Raw genomic sequence first — 22,500 nt, forward strand, 5'->3', positions numbered from 1 at the left:
CTGAATTGTCCGTCCGGTGGGCGACGTGCCGCGATTCGAGTCACGTGGCCGATCGCACGCCGGCGGGCGCGAATTCGCAACTACAGTGGGACCCGCTTAATAGAATCACTTTGGGCCGGACAAATTTGATTCTAATAAGCGGGTGATTCTAATATCCGAGTTCACCAGAGTTGTGGAGTATCAAGCGGATCAAATGTCGAGTACATATACGGAGACAAATACTCAGCATTTAGTTTGATTTATATGACACACTTGCTCAAAACAATGTAACTTACTACTGAAAATAAAACAATTACACGTACAGTACATATGTACTTTTCAAAGCAAAACAACATGGGTTTGTCGATGAGCCTATTCTGTAATGAAAAAATTGTCGATTGTTGCCTGCTTTAACGAGTCTGTGGCAATGGCGGTGACCTCCTTGTCAAGTTTGCGCAGGAAGGCCATGTCACTGAACCCATGTGATAGCAAACCAAGCCTGATCGTCTTAGCTGCAGACATCATTTCCTTGATGGTCGGGACAGAGATCTCCTCTTCCTCCTCTTCCTCCACTTTAGTGTCGGCGTCATAGTCTGCGTCAGTAGCAATTCCCATTTCGCGTTGGACTGCCGAAACGATGGCTTCACGTTTCACGTGGTCCAGCCATTGTTGTTTCCCTCCTACGTCAGCCGCCACTACCTCTCCGTGAAGTTTCTTGTGGACGATTCCATGTCTTTTCCTGAACCGGTCAATCCAGCCGTTTGTCGCACTGAACTTCTTGTTGTTGAACTTTTCCGCGAACTGAGCCGCTTTCTCCCGCATCAGAGGTCCAGAAAGCGGTGCTTCCTTTTCTCTAGAAGTTTGAATCCACTTGACCATTGCTGATTCGACATCGGATGCGTTGCCGCTTCACTTGCGTTTCTGAGAAGAAGACGAATCCACTTGACCTTTCAGAATGGCCTCTCGATCTTTCAGAATCTTGCATAGGATCGGCTGGTTAATTTCCAACTTGTCTGCAGCTTCTCGTTGGCTCATTCTGGGCAAAGCGTCATAGTCCCTCAGGATTTGTGCTTTATCAATGTTTGAACGATCCGTCCGCTTTCGTTTTCTGTCCATCGTGGAAATGACGACACGCCTAGTGCTTAGACTGCAGCTGTCAGCCGTCTGTCTATCTGTACAATGACTACCGAAATCACTGTAGTGGCATAGCGTTATTTTTAGCGTGACGTCAGCCGCCTGGTGGCAAAAGTTGGAACTGTGCGGCCAGTAGGCGCTGAACTGTCGAAGTGGATGGCCAGCAGCTGATTCTATTAAGCGGGTTTTTGATTCTAATAAACGGGAAAAATTGTGTACATTTAGATACAATGGAATCGGTCTCAACGATTTTGATTCTATAATACGGGTGATTCTATTAAGCGGGTCCCACTGTATATATATATATATATGTATATATATATATATATATATATATATATATATATATATATATATATATATATATATATATATATATATATATATATATATATTCATGTTAGCATTGAAATAAACATGTAACGACAATAAATACCGTGTAAATTAAACATTACTTCGGACTGTACTCTGCCATAGATAGAAAACACAATACTTCGCTCGGAGATGATGATGATGATGATGATGCTGCTGGAGGGGGGAAGGGTGGAGGTTCGAAAGATGTGGATGTAGAACTTGCAATGGCTATCGGATCATCAGGAGCATGACAAAGCCACATTGAAGAAGGGTAAAACAATCCTTAGCCACTTTGATCCAGAGCAGATCTTCCCTGCTTGGACAGGAAGGCACAATATTGCATCCTCTTCCAAAATAATCCCATCTCTTCAGTGTTAAAAATCTGCTCTGGCATAAATCCCTTCACCTCGATTAGTTCCATGGGACATGGTTGAAATGGAGTCTTTGGTCCCTGGTGCCTTGTGAAAACGTTGGAAAATCTGCTATGGATTCTCCCATACACCGAGTATGGGATTTAACATCCGAGGTAATCCAAAATGATTTCTCCTATATCACCGGTCCACTCAAAGTCAGAGTAAATCCACAATAGGTTCTCCCGCATGCTTGGTGTTGGTTTAATTGTTAGGGTGGTGGGCTTGGGATCCTAGGATCCTGAGTTCAAATCCTGGTCGGCTGTTGAATTGATACCAGGTGGGGTTGACTCTGCCTGTCATCCTTCCGAGGTCGACAAAATGAGTGCCAGCTTGCTGGTATCCTGTGTCGGAGTGGCGACCCGTCCAGGATTGTACCCAATAGCCAAGGAGGCTGCTTAGGCAGCACCAACGCTCTGCACAGAGTATGGTCCCAATGGATGGATGGATGGATGGTTCTCCCTCACACCCGGTCCACTCTCAAAGGTATTTTTTCTGATTGGTCCTCGATCCAAACACTAAAGAGCAGGTTTCGGGTCGCTGATGACTTCGCGTGATTCGAAGGTTGTTATCACATTAATAATCGTTGGGCAATTATTTTCTTACATTTGAAACTCAAAATATGCTAAAATTAACTTTTAGGCCAAAACTTTTGTCAGTGATCGAAAAACAGACCGGAATTTACCGGAGATGCTATGACGTAACGTTCTCTGAAAACTTCGTGAACATTCGGAAACAGCGTGTGAACAATGGCGAGATGCGAATCAGAGAGTGATATCAGCGGCGATGAAATTGAGTGTTTTCATTCCGATATTGCCGAGGACGAGTCAGAGGATGATTGGAATTGGTGATAGTCGCATGGCAGCTAAGCTGCCGGGTAGCTATCATTTCTTGAGGCACGACTGTGTCGCTGATGCAGTGCCCCTCTACCAGTACACACACTGGAACTGGTACTCATTTTGCCGTCCTCGGAAGGATGACAGGCTGAGTCAACCCCCTGGTGTATTAATTCAACGGACGATGGAGCTTGAACTCAGGACCCTAGGATCCCAAGCCACCACCCTAACCACTGAGTTAACACCAGGCTATGGGAATTTACACTATGGAGTTTCTGGCCCTGAGCCATATAAATTTGAGCCACTTGCAAGTGCCAGAAAACGGCCTATTTCGTGTACAAGTGGCAGGACTGACTGCCCGGCAGTTCACACCGACAGACTCCACCAGACAGATTGGTTTGTAGATTTTCATTTTCTTGTTCGACACATAAAATAATGTAAAGTTTGATTCGTCTGTGACTTGATATAATAATTTTTAACCCTCTAGTCACTCAAGAGTCAGAAATAGAATGAATCAATAATGGACCCAAATATATTATTCACCGTCGCCTTGGCGTTGAAGTCTTTCTGACAGCTGAGCTTGACCCCAGCGAAAGTGAACAGTTCGAACAAACCCCAACTTTCAAGAGACTGTTGTGTCATATAAATACAAAAACATGTTTAGCCTCATTGGGAAATATTCCACCAAATTTCGAAAAAAAAAGTGGGAAATTGATCAATTTTTTACAATTAAAATGAAAGGTGTCAGGTCAGGTTCGATCTGTGACCTGCTACAGGTACCATGTAAACCTGTACTAACCTGTTCCATGGTCGGGTTGTCGGCGACTAAACCGTCTCCCCCACCAGGTTTTCTGGTGAGGAGGGTGTTTGGATATGGACACCCAGCAGGATTAAAAACAAAACCTGTCAAAGGGCGGAGGAGCTCCTTGTGAGCCAACGGCCATCCATATCTAGTGCCCAACTGTGTCTGCGGACGTCCTCCTGCAGTTGGGTTACTTCTTATTAGGAGGTTGGTGGCAGGATTTGCACTCCAGCCACCGTAAAACGCTTCATTCCGCAAAACGCAAAAACGCAAAAAAATCTGAAAACCCACTCCGTGGGAGTACCTCCTGTGCAGCTTCCCTTCGCAGGGCAGCTCACCGGATGATGGGATTGGGGCAAAGCCTTCGGGACCCCCAATCTTTGATAGGAGGGAAACCACGGGGTAACATCCCTGGGTCAGATTGCGGGAGAGTGTGTCGGAGTGGTGCTGAGGTGTCGTCCACCAGACGGCGGTCTCCTTGGGTTAACCTGAGGCGGTCCCTTCGGGTGGGTGCCTGGAATGTCCTATCCCTAAGAGAGGATGATCACCTGTCTCTGTTATCATCTGAGCTCAAGCGTTTGGACATCGGGATTGCAGCTCTCTCTGAGGTTCGGAGACCGGATTGCGGCGAGATAATGGTGGGTGGTTACACCTACTATTGGTCTGGTCGCTCTGATGGTTACCATACCCAAGGAGTTGCTGTAGCTGTGTCCAATAAGCTGACCCCAATGATAATTGAGGTAACACCGGTCAACGAGCGTATTATGAGATTAAGGATTCGTCACTCCTGAGGTGTCATTTCCCTGGTCTCTATTTATGCTCCGACTGAGGCGAGTGATCTTACCGTGAAGGACACATTCTACGCCACACTCGAGTCTGTGGTTGATCAGTGCCCCAGACGAGATACACTTCTAGTCTTGGGGGATTTCAATGCATCGACTGGAACTGATAGGGATGGTTATGAGGTGTGTGTTGGTCCCCATGGGTCAGGAACTATGAACCAGAATAGCACTAAGTTCCTTGACTTTGCAAGAAGTCATGGACTTAGGGTGGCTGGTTCATGGTTTCAGCGCCCGCAAGCTCATCGCTGGACTTGGTATTCCAACGCTGGCGGTGTGGCAAAGGAGATTGACCATGTCCTCATTGACGGTCGTTGGAGGATGATCCAGAACTGCAGGGTCTACCGGAGTGCTCAGTTCCTCAATACTGACCACAGGCTTGTTGTAGCAACTCTAAAGCTGCACCTTAAATCCTGGAGAATGGTACCATCCCAGCCTAGGCTGGATGTTGCCAAGCTCAGGGATGAGAGAGTAGCTGAGGAGTTTGCGAACAGGCTGAGTGGACACTTGGGGGTCTGGGTGCTTTGGGGGTCCTGAAGAGTTGTGGAGCACCTTCAAGACCACCGTCCTTGATGTTGCCGGTGGATGCCTTGGAGTTCACCGCAGGGCAAAGAAGAATTTTGTCTCTCAAGGGACACTGGATACCATTGACCAGAGTCGCAGGGCCAGGCTGAATGGCAGAGCTGAGCTGTTCAGGGAGCTGAGGCGTAAAACTGTACGTGCACTGAGGGTGGACAAGGAGGCCTATGTGCGAGGAATCTGTGCGGGGTGAGAGCATCACCTGTGGACAGGTGATTCTCGTCCCGCTTACAGGGGAATTCGCGCATTACGTTCATCCAAGCCCATCCCTCGGAGCACTGCAGTTCGAGCAGAGAGTGGTAGGCTCTTGACAGAGGAGTCTGAAGTGAAGGCCCGCTGGGCCGGTTACTTCGAGCGGTTGTACCAGGCTGATCCCCCAGCTGTCGAGTTGGACGTCAAGGGTGTTACAATCCCTGTTGCTGACCCTCGAATCAACTGTGGTCCACCATCGCTTGTGGAAACACGGGCTGCGGTGAACCAGTTGAAACGGGGCAAAGCTCCAGGGATCTGTGGCATTCATGCCGAACTTCTCAAGGCTGGTGGAAATGCTGCACTCGCGTCGTTGCATGCAGTTTTGTGCTCTGCCTGGAACACAGGCATCATCCCAACTGACTGGAAGAGGGGCCTTGTTGTCCCTCTCTGGAAAGGGAAGGGTGATCGCCAAGACTGCAACAACTACCGAGGGGTGACGCTGCTCTCAGTGCCGGGCAAGGTCTTTGCTCGGATAATTCTTGATAGGGTTCGCCACCATCTGCTTGAGCACCAGCGTCCAGAGCAGTCAGGCTTTACACCAAAGAGGTCAACGATTGACCGTATCCTTGCACTTCGTGTCCTCACCGAACGCAGACGAGAGTTTCGGCAGGGGCTGCTTGCAGCCTATGTTGATCTCTGTAAAGCGTTCGATTCAGTGAATCGGGATGTCCTCTGGAGGATTCTTGGTCTTCGTGGGGTGCCACCAAAACTGATCGATCTGATGTCTGAACTCTACTCTGGTACTGAGAGTGCTGTGAAGTGTGGTGGTACCATCTCTGACTTATTTCCAGTTGTTACTGGAGTTCGTCAGGGGTGTGTACTTGCCCCCACACTTTTCAGCACTTGTATGGACTGGATTTTTGGGAGGATGTCGGAGAGATCAAGTTGCGGTGCATCGTTTGGCAATGTCAAGATCTCGGACCTTGATTTTGCAGATGATGCAGTCATCTTTGCGGAGACTTTAGACATCCTCTTGGGGGCCCTCGAGGTGCTGAATGAGGAGTCGGAGCCGTTGGGATTACGGATTTCTTGGGTCAAAACAAAGATCCAGGCTTTCGGTGACATCTTGGATGCTGCTGTCCTGTCTGTGTCTGTTTGTGGTGAGGATGTTGAGGTCGTGGATAGATTCACTTACCTTGGCAGTGATATTCATGTCTCCGCAGGTTGTGAGCCGGAGGTCAATAGACGTCTGGGTCGGGCCTGGGGAGTCATGGATTCACTGGATCATGGGGTGTGGCGCTGCCGGTACCTGTGCGGGAGGACGAAAGTCCGAGTCTTCAGGTCCTTGGTACTTCCAGTCTTGCTCTATGGGTGTGAGACTTGGACTTTGACCAAGGATCTGAGACGGAGACTTAATTCCTTTGGTACCAGGTCTCTTCGGAGAATCCTTGGCTATCGCTGGTCGGATTTTGTGTCCAACGAGCGGTTGCTGAGAGAGACTCGGATGAGATTTGTTACCTGCATAGTCCGTGAGCGTCAGCTGCGGCTGTATGGACATGTGGCTCGTTTTCCTGACGCTGATCCTGCTCACCAGATTCTCTCAGCGAGGGAGTCTCATGAGTGGAGGAGGCCAGTGGGCCGACCACGTGCCTCATGGTTGCAGCAGGTTGACCATCATCTCAAGGAGATGGGGATGGGCCTGGCATCTGCCTGGGGGATGGCCAGACGGAGGCCCCTGGAGTACCGGCGGAAAGTGGACGCAGCGACGCGCTGTTCTGGCACATGCTCCCATACCTGACCTGAAAATGAAATAGCCCAATTTGCTGATGCTGTTAAAAAAGTAATTGAATAAACAATAAGTTGATTTGTTGAGAAATTTTTTCATGCTTGTGTTTTTCAGAAAGTTTATTTTTGTGTTTTTCCATGTACTCTTTAAGAATACATTTCAAGGTTTTTCTCACTTAAACTCAAAAATTGATTCTGTGAAAGAGCAGTATCTGGAGAACTTGTCAACCAACAACTCGTCTTCACAGAGTGGTGATCAGATGTGTTTATGCCTTCGTAATCCTCGGCTATGAAATGGTCACCACAAATGACAAGCCTATCCAAAGGGTCCTCTTTACCCGTTTTCTTTGGAGGAAAAGTCGCCCGTTTTGTTTGTACAAATCTTATCCACTGCCGGCGAATGTTTTATTCTTTCGGGAATCAGTGGGAGCGATTACCCGTTTTCCAGCCATTTTCGCAAAACATGACGACACACGTACGAGGCATGATGGACAAATATCCAAATAACTTTGTTCTACAATAATTCAAAGTAAAAAAGGATAATATAGACAGTTGCAAGCTCAAAAAATCGAAAGAACGGCCCGCTGAACTGGACACTTCTTCAATGAGCGAGTGAGTGTCCGCTTTGTTTTGGAGAACGTGACGTCACCATCCATATATCGCACTCGGCTGTTTTTTTTCAACAGCCTCAAGAAATAGCAACTTCGGAGTTAAATTTCATTAATTTTCCCAATAGTTAGGCAACCACAATAGTTTGCATCAATCTATTTACTGCACAAATCATATTGATAAATTTTCAGAACATGTTTGGTGACCCGCAACCTGCTCTTTAAGTGGTTTTTCCATCCTTTCCACATGAGGATCACAGGACAGGAATGAGCCTTTTGCGCTTTGTTGACAGGAACCCTTGCATGGATATTTGACTCACATTTACACACAGTTGATTCATTGATCCGGTAATGGTGGCCCACAGATGCCACACTTTCACTTCTTACCAACATATCTAACAACTCAATTTATTCGCACAATGTCATAACCTTTTTCTGCCGTTTGGCATAATTTATTTTGTCCATTGTTTTAAGTTTGTGCACCATTATTCACTGTTGTATGTCTCCTAGATCTTCTAGATATAGTATTACAGGATCTCTGTATGTCATTTCCTGTTTGATGCCGATTCATTATTAAATTTGGCTTCATTCCTGTATGCTGGTGTGATGACTTCAATTAACGGTGCATGAGAAACAACAAAAGGCTCGTAATGAGATGTAATCGTACACGCAGGCGCAAACAGTGACTCATCTTAGCTGAAAAACCGCAATTGGCCGAAATTTTATACTGCGATAACAAAATTGGAATACATACAATAGGTTACCCACGATATTGGAACCTGCCATATTTGAGTGTTTACTGCACTTATATAATTAGTTGGCTTAAAATACAGCACGTGTCCCTTTGAAATCTGACAAAGTTATGGAATTCATGTTTGTGTTATCAACAACCGTGAAAGACGTGTTGTTGGTTTTATCAAGAAGAATGAAAGATGTTGGTTTGATTGATATTAGTGAAAGATATTATTTTATTGATAATGGTGAAGGATGTTATTTTATTGACAACAGTGGATGTTAGTTTATTGACAACAGTGAAAGATGTTATTTTATTGATTAGTGAAAGATGTTATTTTATTGATTAGTGAAAGATGTTATTTTATTGATTAGTGAAAGATGTTATTTTATTGATAACGGTGAAAGATGATATTTTATTGATAAGTGAAAGATGATATTTTATTGATAACGGTGAGAGATGTTATTTTATTGATAACTGTTCGAGATGTTATTTTATTGATAACTGTGAGAGATGATATTTTATTGATAACAGTGAAAGATGTTATTTTATTGATAAGTGAAAGATGATATTTTATTGATAACGGTGAGAGATGTTATTTTATTGATAACTGTGAGATGTTATTTTATTGATAACTGTGAGATGTTATTTTATTGACAACAGTGAAAGATGTTATTTTATTGACAACAGTGAAAGATGTTATTTTATTGACAACAGTGAAAGATGTTATTTTATTGATAAGTGAAAGATGTTATTTTATTGATAACGGTGAGTGATGATATTTTATTGATAACGGTGAGTGATGATATTTTATTGACAACAGTAAAAGATGTTATTTTATTGATAAGTGAAAGATGATATTTTATTGATAACTGTGAGAGATGATATTTTATTGACAACGGTGAAAGATGTTATTTTATTGAACACGGTGAGAGATGATATTTTATTGATAACAGTGAAAGATGTTATTTTATTGATAATAGTGAAAGATATATTGGTTTTTTCGACAACAGTGAAAGATGTATTGTTTTAATCGATAAGGTTATTTGTTTTGATCGACAATTGTGAAAGATTATATTTTATTGATAACAGTGAGAGATTTTATTTTATTGATACCAGTAAAATATATATTGGTTTTATCAATAACGGTGAAAGACGTATTGTTGTTTTGATTGATAAGGTTGTTTGTTTTGGTCGACAATTGTGAAAGATGTTATTTTATTGATAACAGTGAAAGATCTTGTTTGATTGATAGTAGTGAAAGGTGTTATTTTATTGATGACGTTGGAGTGATTGATAACAGTGAATAATGTTGTGTGCTGGGGAGTGTATTGATTTCCCCCCTTCCTCCAGGAAGTGGAGATCTCGTTTTTATTTCCAGCCATTGCAATCATCCACCATTCCTTCATTTTTTTTTTTTTCCAATCCTCTTCAATTTGGTCATAGAGGTCCCTTGGTTCAATACGTCAAGATCCCTTTTTCACTATTCCGATTTAGGCTCCCATTTATATTTTAAGGTGGTCAGAGGTAAAACATTTTAAAAATCACACGTTGCCTTGCCGTTGGAGGGGATGTATTGCATACGCTTTTTTTTTTTTTGTATACCTTGGTCGAGGCTCGTATGAGAGCTCACACACAACTCACAGCAAGGAGGCATGAGACAAGAGGGGCGGGAGTGGAAGGGACAAAACAGTGGGAACAGACACATTAGGTGAACTGTGGAAGGGAGAGGGATGGGGATGGGACGGGGAACATGGCGAAGAGAAGATGGACATTTCAGGGACTTTCAGGAAGGAAAGCAGGAGAAATGAAGGAAGTGGGCTTGGGTGGATTATCGGGGGTAGAAAAGATCGAGGATTTGGATGGGGGAAGATAAGAGGTGGTGGTGAACAGCTGTTTTGAAAGCCTGGAGGGAAGAATGGGAAAGAATAGAGTGAGGAAGTTTATTCCAAAGGTGGGAAAAAAGAGGAATGAAAGAGTGAAGATGAGCAGTGATTCGTGATTTTGGTAGTTGTAATTGATTTTACGTGATTTTACGTGATTTTACGCTTGCGAATGTATGTGATTCTCCTGTTAATTAGTGTTTGTAGTTTGTGGGGGGGGAATACTTGTTAAACTGGTCTTGATTCATTTGTGGAGGGTCTCGTCTCAAGTCGTCTTTGTAGTTTTTGGAGGGAAAATACTTGTGAAACTAGTGTTAAGTAGTCCCTTGTATGTAGATCCACAAGGGACTCTAGATCCAGCCTATTGGTGAGATACAAAACGTAAACTGTTTAGCCTGGCGGAGGTACGTGCTCTTCAGAGTGTCTCTCGTTTCAACAGTTTTCATTCAACTGTTTCTTTTTTTGCAGCATCACATCTTGCACTACTAAAACATTTTAATTTTTACATTAATAATAATAATAATAAGAGTAATAATAATAACAATTGATCGCTCTATTGCACCTCCAGCCCAATGCCCCTTCCTCCTCCTCATACCTTCTGCTCTCGTGCTTGCCAGCAATATAACCAACAAGAATGACCCACGTTCGTTGAACTCTCGGGTCTTCATCGGGAATCTGAACACGGCGCTGGTGACGCGACAGGACGTGGAGGCGATCTTCTGTAAATACGGACAGATCGCTGGCGTCTCTGTGCACAAGGGTTTTGCGTTTGTGCAGTACGTGATTGAGCGATGCGCACGTACAGCTGTTGCTGCTGAGAATGGGAGAGTGGTCGCTGGGCAACAACTCGGTACCTTTCTTCTTTCTTGCTCTCTCTCTCTTTCTCCATCATAAACACCCAGCATTTTGCTCTTGTATGACTTCTTCTTCCTTGTTTGGCACTCTCAGAATGTCATTGTTTACTCATTTTCAATTTTTATATCTGCTGTCCACATTCTGTAATTCAGATCTTGTATTCCTAGTTTCTTTTTTTTAATCCCCCCCCCTCCCAAATCCCGAACTTGGAATCTCATCTTCTTTTGGTCATTTCCAAAATTCCATCTGTAAGACTTTTGATTCAGCTTGTGCCTGTGGATACGCCACCATTTGCAAACCTGAGGTTATCACCACAGCCAGGCTGATGAGTGTCATTTGCTCGTTTCTCAAACGCAAGTCTCTGAAATATACCCCATTCTGAAATATACATCACTGTATTTACCCCTTCTGGTAAAACGACCAAAATCAAGAATCATTGCTCACCTTCACTCTTTCTTTCATTCTTCTTTTTCCAAACCTTTGGAACAAACTCCCACACTTTTCAATCCGACTCTCCCCTGCAGTTCTTCAAAACAGCAGTTCACCACCATCTCTTATCTTCCCCCATCCAAAACCATGATCTTTTCTACCTTCGCTAATCCCCCCCCAAACCCAACCCCTTCAAATTCCCTGCTTTCCTTCCTGAAAGTCCCTGTAGTGTCCCTCTTGTTTACCCTGTGTTCCCTGCCCCACCCCTCTCCCTTCGACAGATCTTCTCATCTCTCTGTTCCCCACTGTTTTTTCCTTCCCTCTCCCACCCCTCTTGTCTCTTGCTCCCCTTATTGCACATTCTGTACGTTGTACGCCTTGTATGTTGTACGCTCTCATACGAGCCTCGACAGTCGACACAACATGTATATATCTTTACACACACACACACACACACACACACACACACACACACACACACACACACACACACACACACACACACACACACACACACACACACACACACACACACACACACACACACACACACACACACACACACACACTAGATGACCCGTGAACCTGTTGGGTTCCCGTTGTGACAGCGGTTGATGATAAAAATAATTTCAGAAAAAAAGAAGATAGCTCCAGCGAACTATGCCGCTGAGGTTGTTTGCATTGATCAAATATACCGCATTGTTATTTTCCCATCAAACAATTTGAGAAACAAGGTGAAAAGCAATGAGTAATTTGTCTGATTAATATTGAAAAAAAAATACGGTGACAGTTCAATCGCTCATCGGTTTCATTTTGAATATATTTTGATGTATAAACTCAATAGGAAGCTCGGATTCCATACAAGATGTGAATTAACATTGTATTCATCTGGTCATGAGTACCTTGTCTCCATTAGCGAGTTGGCATGACTCGTTCTAGTGTTTAAATTCACTTCAGCTGTTGTCTCGGCGATCACTTCTTGGTATCCAATATGTCATCACACTGTTTCCACAGGTGGGGTTGAGCAGGTCATTAAAACTTTTCCCAGGGTGTGCTAATAATGGATAAAGTGGTTGTCTTATTGTTAATAAGCAACTTCTGAAATGACGTATGAATGCTAAATGAGGACTTTTGCACATGCGCTGTGTGTGTTTCCAGCGACTCGGTTCGGCTTGCCGGGCACTTTTAACCTGCCGTTGCTGCTGCGCAATCCGTGATTCAAATTGTCTTTCCAACATAATTTTCAGTGTTTACATGAAAGATTGGCAATTTCAAAATGATTAACTATCATTGTACTGTTCCTGAATGCAAATCGGGCTCTCAGAAATGGAGGAAATACGAGAAATATCCGCGGATGAGAGGTGTTGGGTTCGTACCATTTCCTGTGTTGGTACATGTGAAGTGGTGGTGACACACACACACACACACACACACACACACACACACACACACACACACACACACACACACACACACACACACACACACACACACACACACACACACACACACACTTGGTTGGTGCAGACAGAAATGCGTACCAATGTTTTCATTCATATATTGACTTCTTTTGACGTTTGCCCATGATACATGCTTGGGAGTCTCGGTATGCATTCTGTCTGCGCTGTCACTGAGGCGTCGCCCTCAAGCAATGAAACCGGTCCAGCAGCTGAGGGGGTGTATAGTATTGGGATTCTCATGTGTGTACTATATGTGAATGTCTTTACAGCTGTGGAGGAGCTCTGGGAAGGGGTTGAAATGGCAGAGGGCTTTCCTTGCGTAGCCTTTCATGGTTGCTTTATGCAGCTTATTCGGCTGGAAGAGCATGGGAGGAGTTGATTTATTTATATAATCCAAGCCACCTGGATTCAAATGATTAGGTGAGAGCTGATTGGTTATTCCCTCCATCACAGGTGAGAGATGTGGGTGGGTCTTCATTTTCACATATATATATATATATATATATATATATATATATATATATATATATATGTATATGTGTATATATATATATATATGTATATATATATATATATATGTATATATATGTATATATATATATATATATGTATATATATATATATATATATATATATATATACATATATATACATATATACATATATATATATACATATATATATATATATGTATATATATACATATATATATATATATACATATATATATATATATATATAGCCTGGTGTTGGCGCAGTGGTTAGGGCAGCGGCTTGGGATCCAAAAGGTCCTGAGTTCAAGCCCCGTTGGGCCACTGAATTAATACACCAGGGGGTTGACTCAGCCTGTCATCCTTCTGAGGTCGGCGAAATGAGTTCCAGTATACTGGGCTGGTGTATACCTCGGTTCAAATAGGTGTACCATATCCCTGTGTCGTAAGAGGCGACCAGGGTTGCGTCAGGAAGGGCATCCGGCGTAAAACATGTGCCAAATCACTATGCGCATCATACGGATGATCCGCTGTGGCGACCCCTAACAGGAGCAGCCGAAAGAAGAAGATATATATATATATATATATATATATATATATATATATATATATATATATATATATATATATGTATATGTAGAGATGTATATGTATATTATGGTCAGGAGGCACTCGTAGCCCATTCAACTCCCACTCCCACCATCCTCCTCCTCTCAAACATGATTAATAGTAAATATCATCATTTTAAACTTCCCCTGTGCATTGACAAGCCCCGGATATTACCTTCCCATCTGTGTTAAGCAATTAAACCAGATATGCAGTCTGCCTGAATGTTGATAATTATGGCATCAGCTTTCCGATTTCTAACTCCATAAAATAAATCACCAAGCCTGTCATGGTCACACGAGGTAATCCTGCAAAGTTCAAAGTCCACTCACTGACAGGGATGATTGGGGAGGTCGCGTAGAACATGTTGGTCCCTCGCCCCATACACATGCCTCGCACAGGTTCATGTCGTCGGGAGTTTTTGCAGTCCAGGCTGCAAGAGGCCAACCTTTTGGGTAAGTTGATCAGAAAGTTCTCCAAATCTTTTTTAGTGCACACACACACCCCTTTCTCAAAAGTATGTTTCCAAGTACTATTGGCTTCTTTTGGAAGCATTTTGAGTATAATCCTTATCTGACATGCATGATATACATTTGGCCGCCCCGATGGACTTCTTTGCTCAGGGTGTCTGTGCATGCATACCAAACATTCTGGGGTGGATTACGTCATTTCAAAAGTCACATATTAATTCCCACAAGAAATGAATGAGTGCACATGTTTATAACTGAACACCAAACGTGATAGTGGCATCTCGTCACACGGAGCATGAACAGCCACTGTCGAGACACAACCATTGCCAAACCAGATTTTCTTTATCTACAGAGTCTTGGCTCGTGGAGGAGCCAGAACGTAGAATGGATCAGGACGCCACAGAACAAAACGAACAGCAGGAGAGGGGGGTACACACAACAGCTGGGTTGTGTTACAAAATATGGAGAGACATCGAAGGTAAGGGATGTGAGGATGAGGGGAGGGCAAAGGGTGGACAAGATGGGTACAGAGGCACACATCTCAGGAAGGAAAAACAGGAAAGTTGGAAAGAGGTGTGGTTGGCTAGGGTTAATTGGGGTCGATAAAATCATGGTTTTGGATGCTGGATCTGAGATGGAGGCAAGCAGCTGTCTTGAAATACTGAGGGGAAGAATGAGATTCAAGTTAATGTACAAATCGGTTCCACAGGTAGGAAAGAGAGGAACTAATGAGTGGAGGTGAGCAGTGATTCTGGATTGCAGGACAGGGGATGCCCAGTCGGCGACTGGCTTTGGAAGCCAACTTTGAAATGTGGTTTGACCAAGAAAGATCATGGCCGATGGTGAGACCCAAGAGTATGAGTGACTGAACTTCTTGAAGAAGATTGTCAAGAAAGTATGTGGGAGGGATTGCCTTACACTGGGCCGGATTTTCCGCATATGCTTACGAGGCCCCGACCGATGGTGGCTCTTGAAGAAAGGACGGCAAAGCCGGTGAATCAGCTGTATCTGTGATTTTATAACTTGTGAAAATTGCCTGCGTTCACACAAAATTGTACTTCTTTGAAAAGCATTTTAAGACATGGTGGATAAAGAACTTGCTATTCTCGTCTTTACATAACCAGCTGCTGACGTTAACAAAAAATCAGCTACCGACATCGGCAGCTGATTCGCGCTGTGATTGCGTCTGCAGTTGATTGGCACCACACCAGAGCTATGGGTTGCGGAGTCATGCTTGCTTCATGACGAAAAGAGTGCTTAAAATTTTCTGATTCATCAATTTCATAGGGGCGGGATAGTTTTTCTGTAAAATAAGTACCGTCGTTTATTGTTGTTTTGCTCTCTCTTCTGTGCACAAGGTCATCCGTTTGTGCCTCGTCTCTATTTAATTTTAGTAACCCATTTTATGGCACCTCTTGCATCGCAAATTAGATTTGGCCTTGATAGTTAACGATTGCTGGAGGACGAAAATGGAAGGAATCGACATATGTGCTGAGTGCTGCATTTAAATGAAAGAAACTAAAGGCACAGATTCTGAGGGTAGTCCGAACATGCAGAAACACCATGAAAATGCACAGCCTCATACAAGTGCGCGAACAACCGAAGCAATTTGTCGCCTCGGTTTCACTGTCTTGCAGCCTCAACTTGGTTCCATCAGATTTTCATGTTTTCCCCAAAGATGATGTCAAGACCACTGTGAAGTGCCATTTCTGTCAGCTGAACACACAATGCTATCATGACGACATGACAAAACCACTGGAACATTGGCACAAATGTGTTGACCCCATTGGTGATTATCTTGATGAGTAAATATCTCCAATGGTGGAATAAAGATTGTTGTATTTTTTTTCATACTAATTTCATACAAATAGCCTGGTGTTGGCGCAGTGGTTAGGGTAGCGGCTTGGGATCCAAAAGGTCCTGAGTTCAAGCCCCGTTGGCCGCTTGAATTAATACACACCAGGAGGTTGACTCAGCCTGTCATCCTTCCGAGGTCGGTGAAGTGAGTACCAGTGTACTGGGCCCGATGTATACCCCGGTTAAAATAGGTGTACCATATCCCTGTGTTGTAAGAGGCGACCAGGGTTGCATCAGGAAGGGCATCCGGCATAAAACCTGTGCGAAATCATTATGCGGATCATAACAGATGATCCGCTGTGGCGACCCCTAACGGGAGCAGCCGAAAGAAGAAGAAGTAGTTTTTTCATACAAATATCTTTACCCATTTTTAAGTTAAAAATAACATTACGGGGGATTACTTTTCAGCATGCCCTCATACTAATGAACTTGAAAAGCTGAAAAAAACTGCAGCATCAGCACCCAAAAGATTAGATCTGATCTAGTTTGTAATGAGTAACCTGGAGTGTCGGAATGAGTGGGGCAGTTTTGAAAATTGACCGAGGGCGACAGAAGTTAAATGCAGCACTGCCTATAAACGGTCCTTTCAGAGCTTGAGGCTGTGAGATTTGTCAAGATTGAAAGGCGTATTCCAAGTATTTGACGAGCTTGTGATTTTGTCAACATTTCAAGAGAGTGAAGAGCTTGCAGCCGGCCTCTCTGAAAGATGAGGGATGTCACGGCAGAGGGTGGAGTCATCAGTAAATAGATAAAGAGGATTATCCATGGATTCGGAGAGGGCGTCAAAGAAGATGAGGAATAGGACTAGGCCCAGAACACTGCCTTGGGGGTATTCCAACATTGACAGGTAGAGGAGATGAATGGAAGGATCCTGACTTATGAATCTCAAGTGAGTTTGTGGAACAAAATCTGGTAAATTGAGACTCTGTGGGGCAAGCATGATGTTGATCCATTCGGGAGAGATGCTGGAGCCATTCCTTATTTTCCGATGAGTGGACTATTATGATGGTGGGGTATGTGGCTCTTGTATTTGTTAAATAAATAAATAGACATTTAAAACTTGTATTTGTTATCCTCAGGTGGACTGTGAGAGACTGTTCTATCAGGGGAATGAAATGACTCGCAATAACTGCATCTCAAAGAACAGTTTCAGTGAGATTGATAGTTTGGATAAGATTTTTTGAATTTCTGCCAACCTGAGCGTTTACAAGCAATTAAATAATACGTTTGATTTGGAAGTGTGAGACGAAACGTACTTCTTTGAAGCTATTGTCAAATCTGCACTTTTGCCTCAAAAAGTAGTGATATTGTGATGGGGGAGGGGGTGGGGTTGTTATGAATTTTAATTTGTCTCCCTCTCCCTCTTCCCTCTCCCTCTCCCTCGTTAGACATTCATTGTTCACAACGAAAAAGATATTTTCAAAAACTGGCACCAACAGAGATCCTTCACATCCTGCAATAGTTACCTTTTCAGCTTTGCATTCCACCACTTGAGCATTCTTGATTTGTTGCTCAAACCAGTATATTTCATTCATCATTATATCACTGGGGGTAAAAGCTGACTTTACTGGCAATCCTTTTACGACGATTTCACTTTTGTTTTTTTGCAGACAGGATTTGGAACGTGTTTTGTTTTTTCTCGAGAATAATTAATTTTAGAAACTTGTATAAATCCACACATTACCTATGCCTGGTGGTGGATTAATGGTTAATGCGGTTGGCTTAGGATCTTGGGGCTTGACGTAAAACTCCAGCCATGCCAAAATAACACCAAACGGGTTAATAAACCCTGTTGTCCTTTCGAGGTTGGCAAAAATGACTACCGACTTGCTGGGGGTTGGAGATAAATAGCAGTTTATCTGTGGGGAGCAGTTCTGTGTCCCTCCACTGAAGTGGTAGAAGATGGTGAAAGAGGAACCTTCAGGTCACTTCCAGCCTGGTGTTGGCTTGGTGGTTAGGGAAGCTGGCTTAGGATCTTAGGGTTCTGAGTTTGAGCCCATTGGTTGCTGAATTAACACCAGGTGGGGGTGACCCAGCCTGTCATCCTTCTGAGGTCGGTGAAATGAGGACCAGTGTACTGGTAGAGGGGTTCAGCATGATCCACACAGCCACGCTTCCAAGAAATGATGGCTACCCATCAGCCAAGCTGCTATGCGCAACAACAGAACAGGTCACCTCTGACTTCGGTGTGCGTTTTGTCTTACCTTAAACGTATATTATGTTCATGTAGATTCATAATGTGGGATTGCAATAGTAGCAGTCACCTCCTTTCGGGATGTAAAAAAACTCATGTCGGAACAGTTGTACACAGAAAGACATGACAGCATCTGTAGAGTAATCCACTGGCACATCTGTAAATATTTCAACATCCTGTTCCCAGAACAATCATGGAGACAAACCAAATCCGATCCTTGAAAATAAATATATAATGCTCACGCATGACGAGACGATCCCATAAAGTGTAGACATTACAAACAAAGTGCTGTGCCCGGACGTAGTGCTCAAACACAAAAAGCAAAAGTCAGCATTATCGATTGAGATCTCAGTTCCCAATGACGTTGGACTAAATGCTACAGAAATCAGGGAAATGACCAAATACCAGGATCTGTAAAATAAGGTCAAGAGGACTTGGAAATTGAAGAAAATTGAAATTGTTCCAGTGTGAGTCGGAGCTACAGGAATGACAAAGAAATCCCTCATTGAGCACTTAAAAATAATTCCTGGGAACATCACCACAAACGAGCTGCAAGTGGAGGCTGTGAGGTTCAGTGAAGATTCAAAAAGAGCCCTTGGAACGAGGCTATGAGAACGAAACTTCACAGTTTGGGTCATGAATCATGATCCCCTACCAAGAAAATAACCGGAGGTGGAGATTTTGAGTTCTGGGAGTTCCCACCTCCTGAAACCCACAAATGGAGAAAACAACTTATGGGATTGTGGAGGTGTGAGCGGGATCGGGTGCAGGTGTTATTAAATGTTGAAAAGGAAGGAAAGGAGTAGAAAGATGGAAGATCAATGAAGGGTACAGAAAAAATAAATAACAGCGATTGGTCAGTGTTCGCTGCATTCTCTTGACTCACTGAAAACTACCTGTTCATTGCTAAAAGTAGTTAGTACATGTTAATGATTCAGTTTCATTTAAAGGTCCCATGACACACAAAAGTCATGAAATTGCATATATATATATATATATATATATATATATATATATATATATATATATATATATATATATATATATATATATATATATATATATATATATACATCTTCTTCTTCTTCTTTCGCTGCTCCCGTTAGGGGTCGCCACAGCGGATCATTCGTATGATCCGCATAGTGATTTGGCACGTGTTTTACGCCGGATGCCCTTCCTGACGCAACCCTGGTCGCCTCTTACGACACAGGGATATGGTACACCTATTTTAACCAGGGTATACACCGGCCCAGTGCACTGGTACTCATTTCGCCGACCTCGGAAGGATGACAGGCTGAGTCAACCCCCTGGTGTATTAATTCAGTGGCCCAACGGGGCTTGAACTCAGGACGTTTTGGATCCCAAGCCGCTGCCCTAACCACTGCGCCAACACCAGGTGTATATATATATATGTATATATATATATATATATATATATATATACATATATATATATATATATATATATATATATATATATATATATATATATATATATATATATATATATATATATATATATATATATATATATATATATATATATATATAGACATAGACATAGACATAGACATAGACATAGACATAGACATAGACATAGACATAGACATAGACATAGACATAGACATAGACATAGACATAGACATAGACATAGACATAGACATAGACATAGACACAAGTATTTGATACACTGCTGATTTTGCAGGTTTTCCCACTTACAAAGCACCGAGAGGTCTGTAATTTTTATCATAGGTACACTTCAACTGTGAAAGACGGAATCTAAAACAAAAATCCTGAAAATCACATTGTATGATTTTTAAATAATTAATTTGCATTTTATTGCATGAAATAAGTATTTGATACATCAGAAAAACAGAACTTAATATTTGGTACAGAAACGTTTGTTTGCGATTACAGAGATCAGAGTTTCCTGTAGTTCTTAACCAGGTTTGCACAGACTGCAGCAGGGATTTTGGCCCACTCCTCCATACAGATCTTCTCCAGATCCTTCAGGTTTCGGGGCTGTCGCTGAGCAACACAGACTTTCAGCTCCCTCCAAAGATTTTCTAATGGGTTCAGGTCTGGAGACTGGCTCGGCCACTCCAGGACCTTGAGATGCTTCTTACGGAGCCACTCCTTAGTTGCTCTGGCTGTGTTTCGGGTCTTTGTCATGCTGGAAGACCCAGCCACCCCATCTTCAATGCTCTTGTTGAGGGAAGGAGGTTGTTGGCCAAGATCTCGCGATACATGGCCCCATCCATCCTCCCCTCAATACGCTGCAGTCGTCCTGTCCCCTTTGCAGAAAAGCATCCCCAAAGAATGATGTTTCCACCTCCATGCTTCACGGTTGGGATGGTGTTCTTGGGGTTGCACTCATCCTTCTTCTTCCTCCAAACACGGCGAGTGGAGTTTAAACCAAAAAGCACAATTTTGGTCTCATCAGACCACATGACCTTCTCCCATTCCTCCTCTGGATCATCCAGATGGTCATTGGCAAACTTCAGACGGGCCTGGACATGCGCTGGCTTGAGCAGCGGGACCTTGCGTGCGCTGCAGGATTTTACTCCATGACGGCGAAGTGTGTTACTTATGGTTTTCTTTGATACTGTGGTCCCAGCTCTCTTCAGGTCATTGACCAGGTCCTGCGTGTAGTTCTGGGCTGATCCCTCACCTTTCTCATGATCATTGAGGCTCCACGAGGTAAGATCTTGCATGGAGCCCCAGACCGAGGGAGATTGACTGTTATCTTGAACTTCTTCCATTTTTCTAATAATTGCGCCAACAGTTGTTGCCTTCTCACCAAGCTGCTTGCCTATTGTCCTGTCGCCCATCCCAGCCTTGTGCAAGTCTACAATTTTGTCCCTGATGTCCTTAGACAGCTCTCTGGTCTTGCCCATTGTGGAGAGGTTTGAGTCTGATTGATTGAGTGTGGACAGCTGTCTTTTATGCAGATAACAAGTTCAAACAGGTGCAGTTAATACAGGTTATGAGTGGAGAATGGGAGGGCTTCTTAAAGACGAAACTAACAGGTCTGTGAGAGCCGGAATTCTTACTGGTTGGTCGGTGATCAAATACTTATTTCATGCAATAAAATGCAAATTAATTATTTAAAAATCATACAATGTGATTTTCAGGATTTTTGTTTTCGATTCCGTCTTTCATAGTTGAAGTGTACTTATGATAAAAATTACAGACCTCTACGTTCTTTGTAAGTGGGAGAACCTGCAAAATTGGCAGCGTATCAAATACTTGTTCTCCCCACTGTGTATATGTGTGTATGTATATGTATATATATATATATATATATATATATATATATATATATATATATATATATATATATATATATATATATATATATATGTCCTGTAGGAGTTTTTCATCATGATTTCTGATCTGACAATGTTTTTTCACAATACTCGTTCTGTAAAATGTAAAATTTAAACAAAAAAAAACTCTTTGGGAACACCCCTGAAAATGCTGCCGAAATCTACTGAACGATGACGTCATCGTCATCGTAACCCACATGACGTCATCTCCAGAACAGCAAAGACTGCACGCAAATTACTCGAGTTGCTGGTCTACATGATTGTATTGGCTTTCTGTGTGTTTCCACATTCAATTGATCGACTCAAACGCTTCATTCATTTCTGCTTTAAAAAAAATCAAACATTTGGTTTTGAATAATGGATGACATGGACTTTGATTTGTCTGGTTGCGGCAGTGAGTGTGAGAAAAATGAAGGATTTTGGTCTGAATCAGATGGAGAATTGTTGGATAACGGAGTCGCGGGAGGTGAAGTTCAGGCAGCTTGAAATGGAATACGGCCTTACCAGTTCGAGCCCGAAGCAGGACAAGCAGAGGAAACTGGCGATTAAATTTCCGGCGTTCATGATTATCGGGAGGACATCGAAGGAAGACTTGGCAATAACAACTGGTTAGACTAAATCCTATTCGTAATTCAATAATGTAAATTCTACTTGCATACTGCTCGATTTCAGAAA

The 22,500-nt window shown here is 42.9% G+C and overlaps 1 protein-coding gene across 4 annotated transcripts in view; it reads left to right on the top strand.

The window, feature by feature from the left end:
- The window catches only part of LOC147021982 (heterogeneous nuclear ribonucleoprotein C-like), a 112,785-nt gene that overhangs the window by 14,749 nt on the left and 75,536 nt on the right, over positions 1-22,500 (top strand). For 3 of the 4 annotated variants that reach the window (XM_085892478.1, XM_085892477.1, XM_085892476.1), the window contains one exon: positions 10,752-10,984. The exons of the other annotated variant lie outside the window; for it this stretch is intronic. In XM_085892478.1, the coding sequence (XP_085748604.1) occupies positions 10,752-10,984 (233 nt within the window). The remainder of the gene's footprint in view (positions 1-10,751; positions 10,985-22,500) is intronic. 4 annotated transcript variants of the gene reach the window in all.

This window comes from Eptatretus burgeri, chromosome 8 (assembly GCF_056783735.1).
Source record: "Eptatretus burgeri isolate ZD-2024b chromosome 8, Ebu_testis_v1, whole genome shotgun sequence".
In the NCBI taxonomy this organism is placed as follows: domain Eukaryota; kingdom Metazoa; phylum Chordata; class Myxini; order Myxiniformes; family Myxinidae; genus Eptatretus; species Eptatretus burgeri.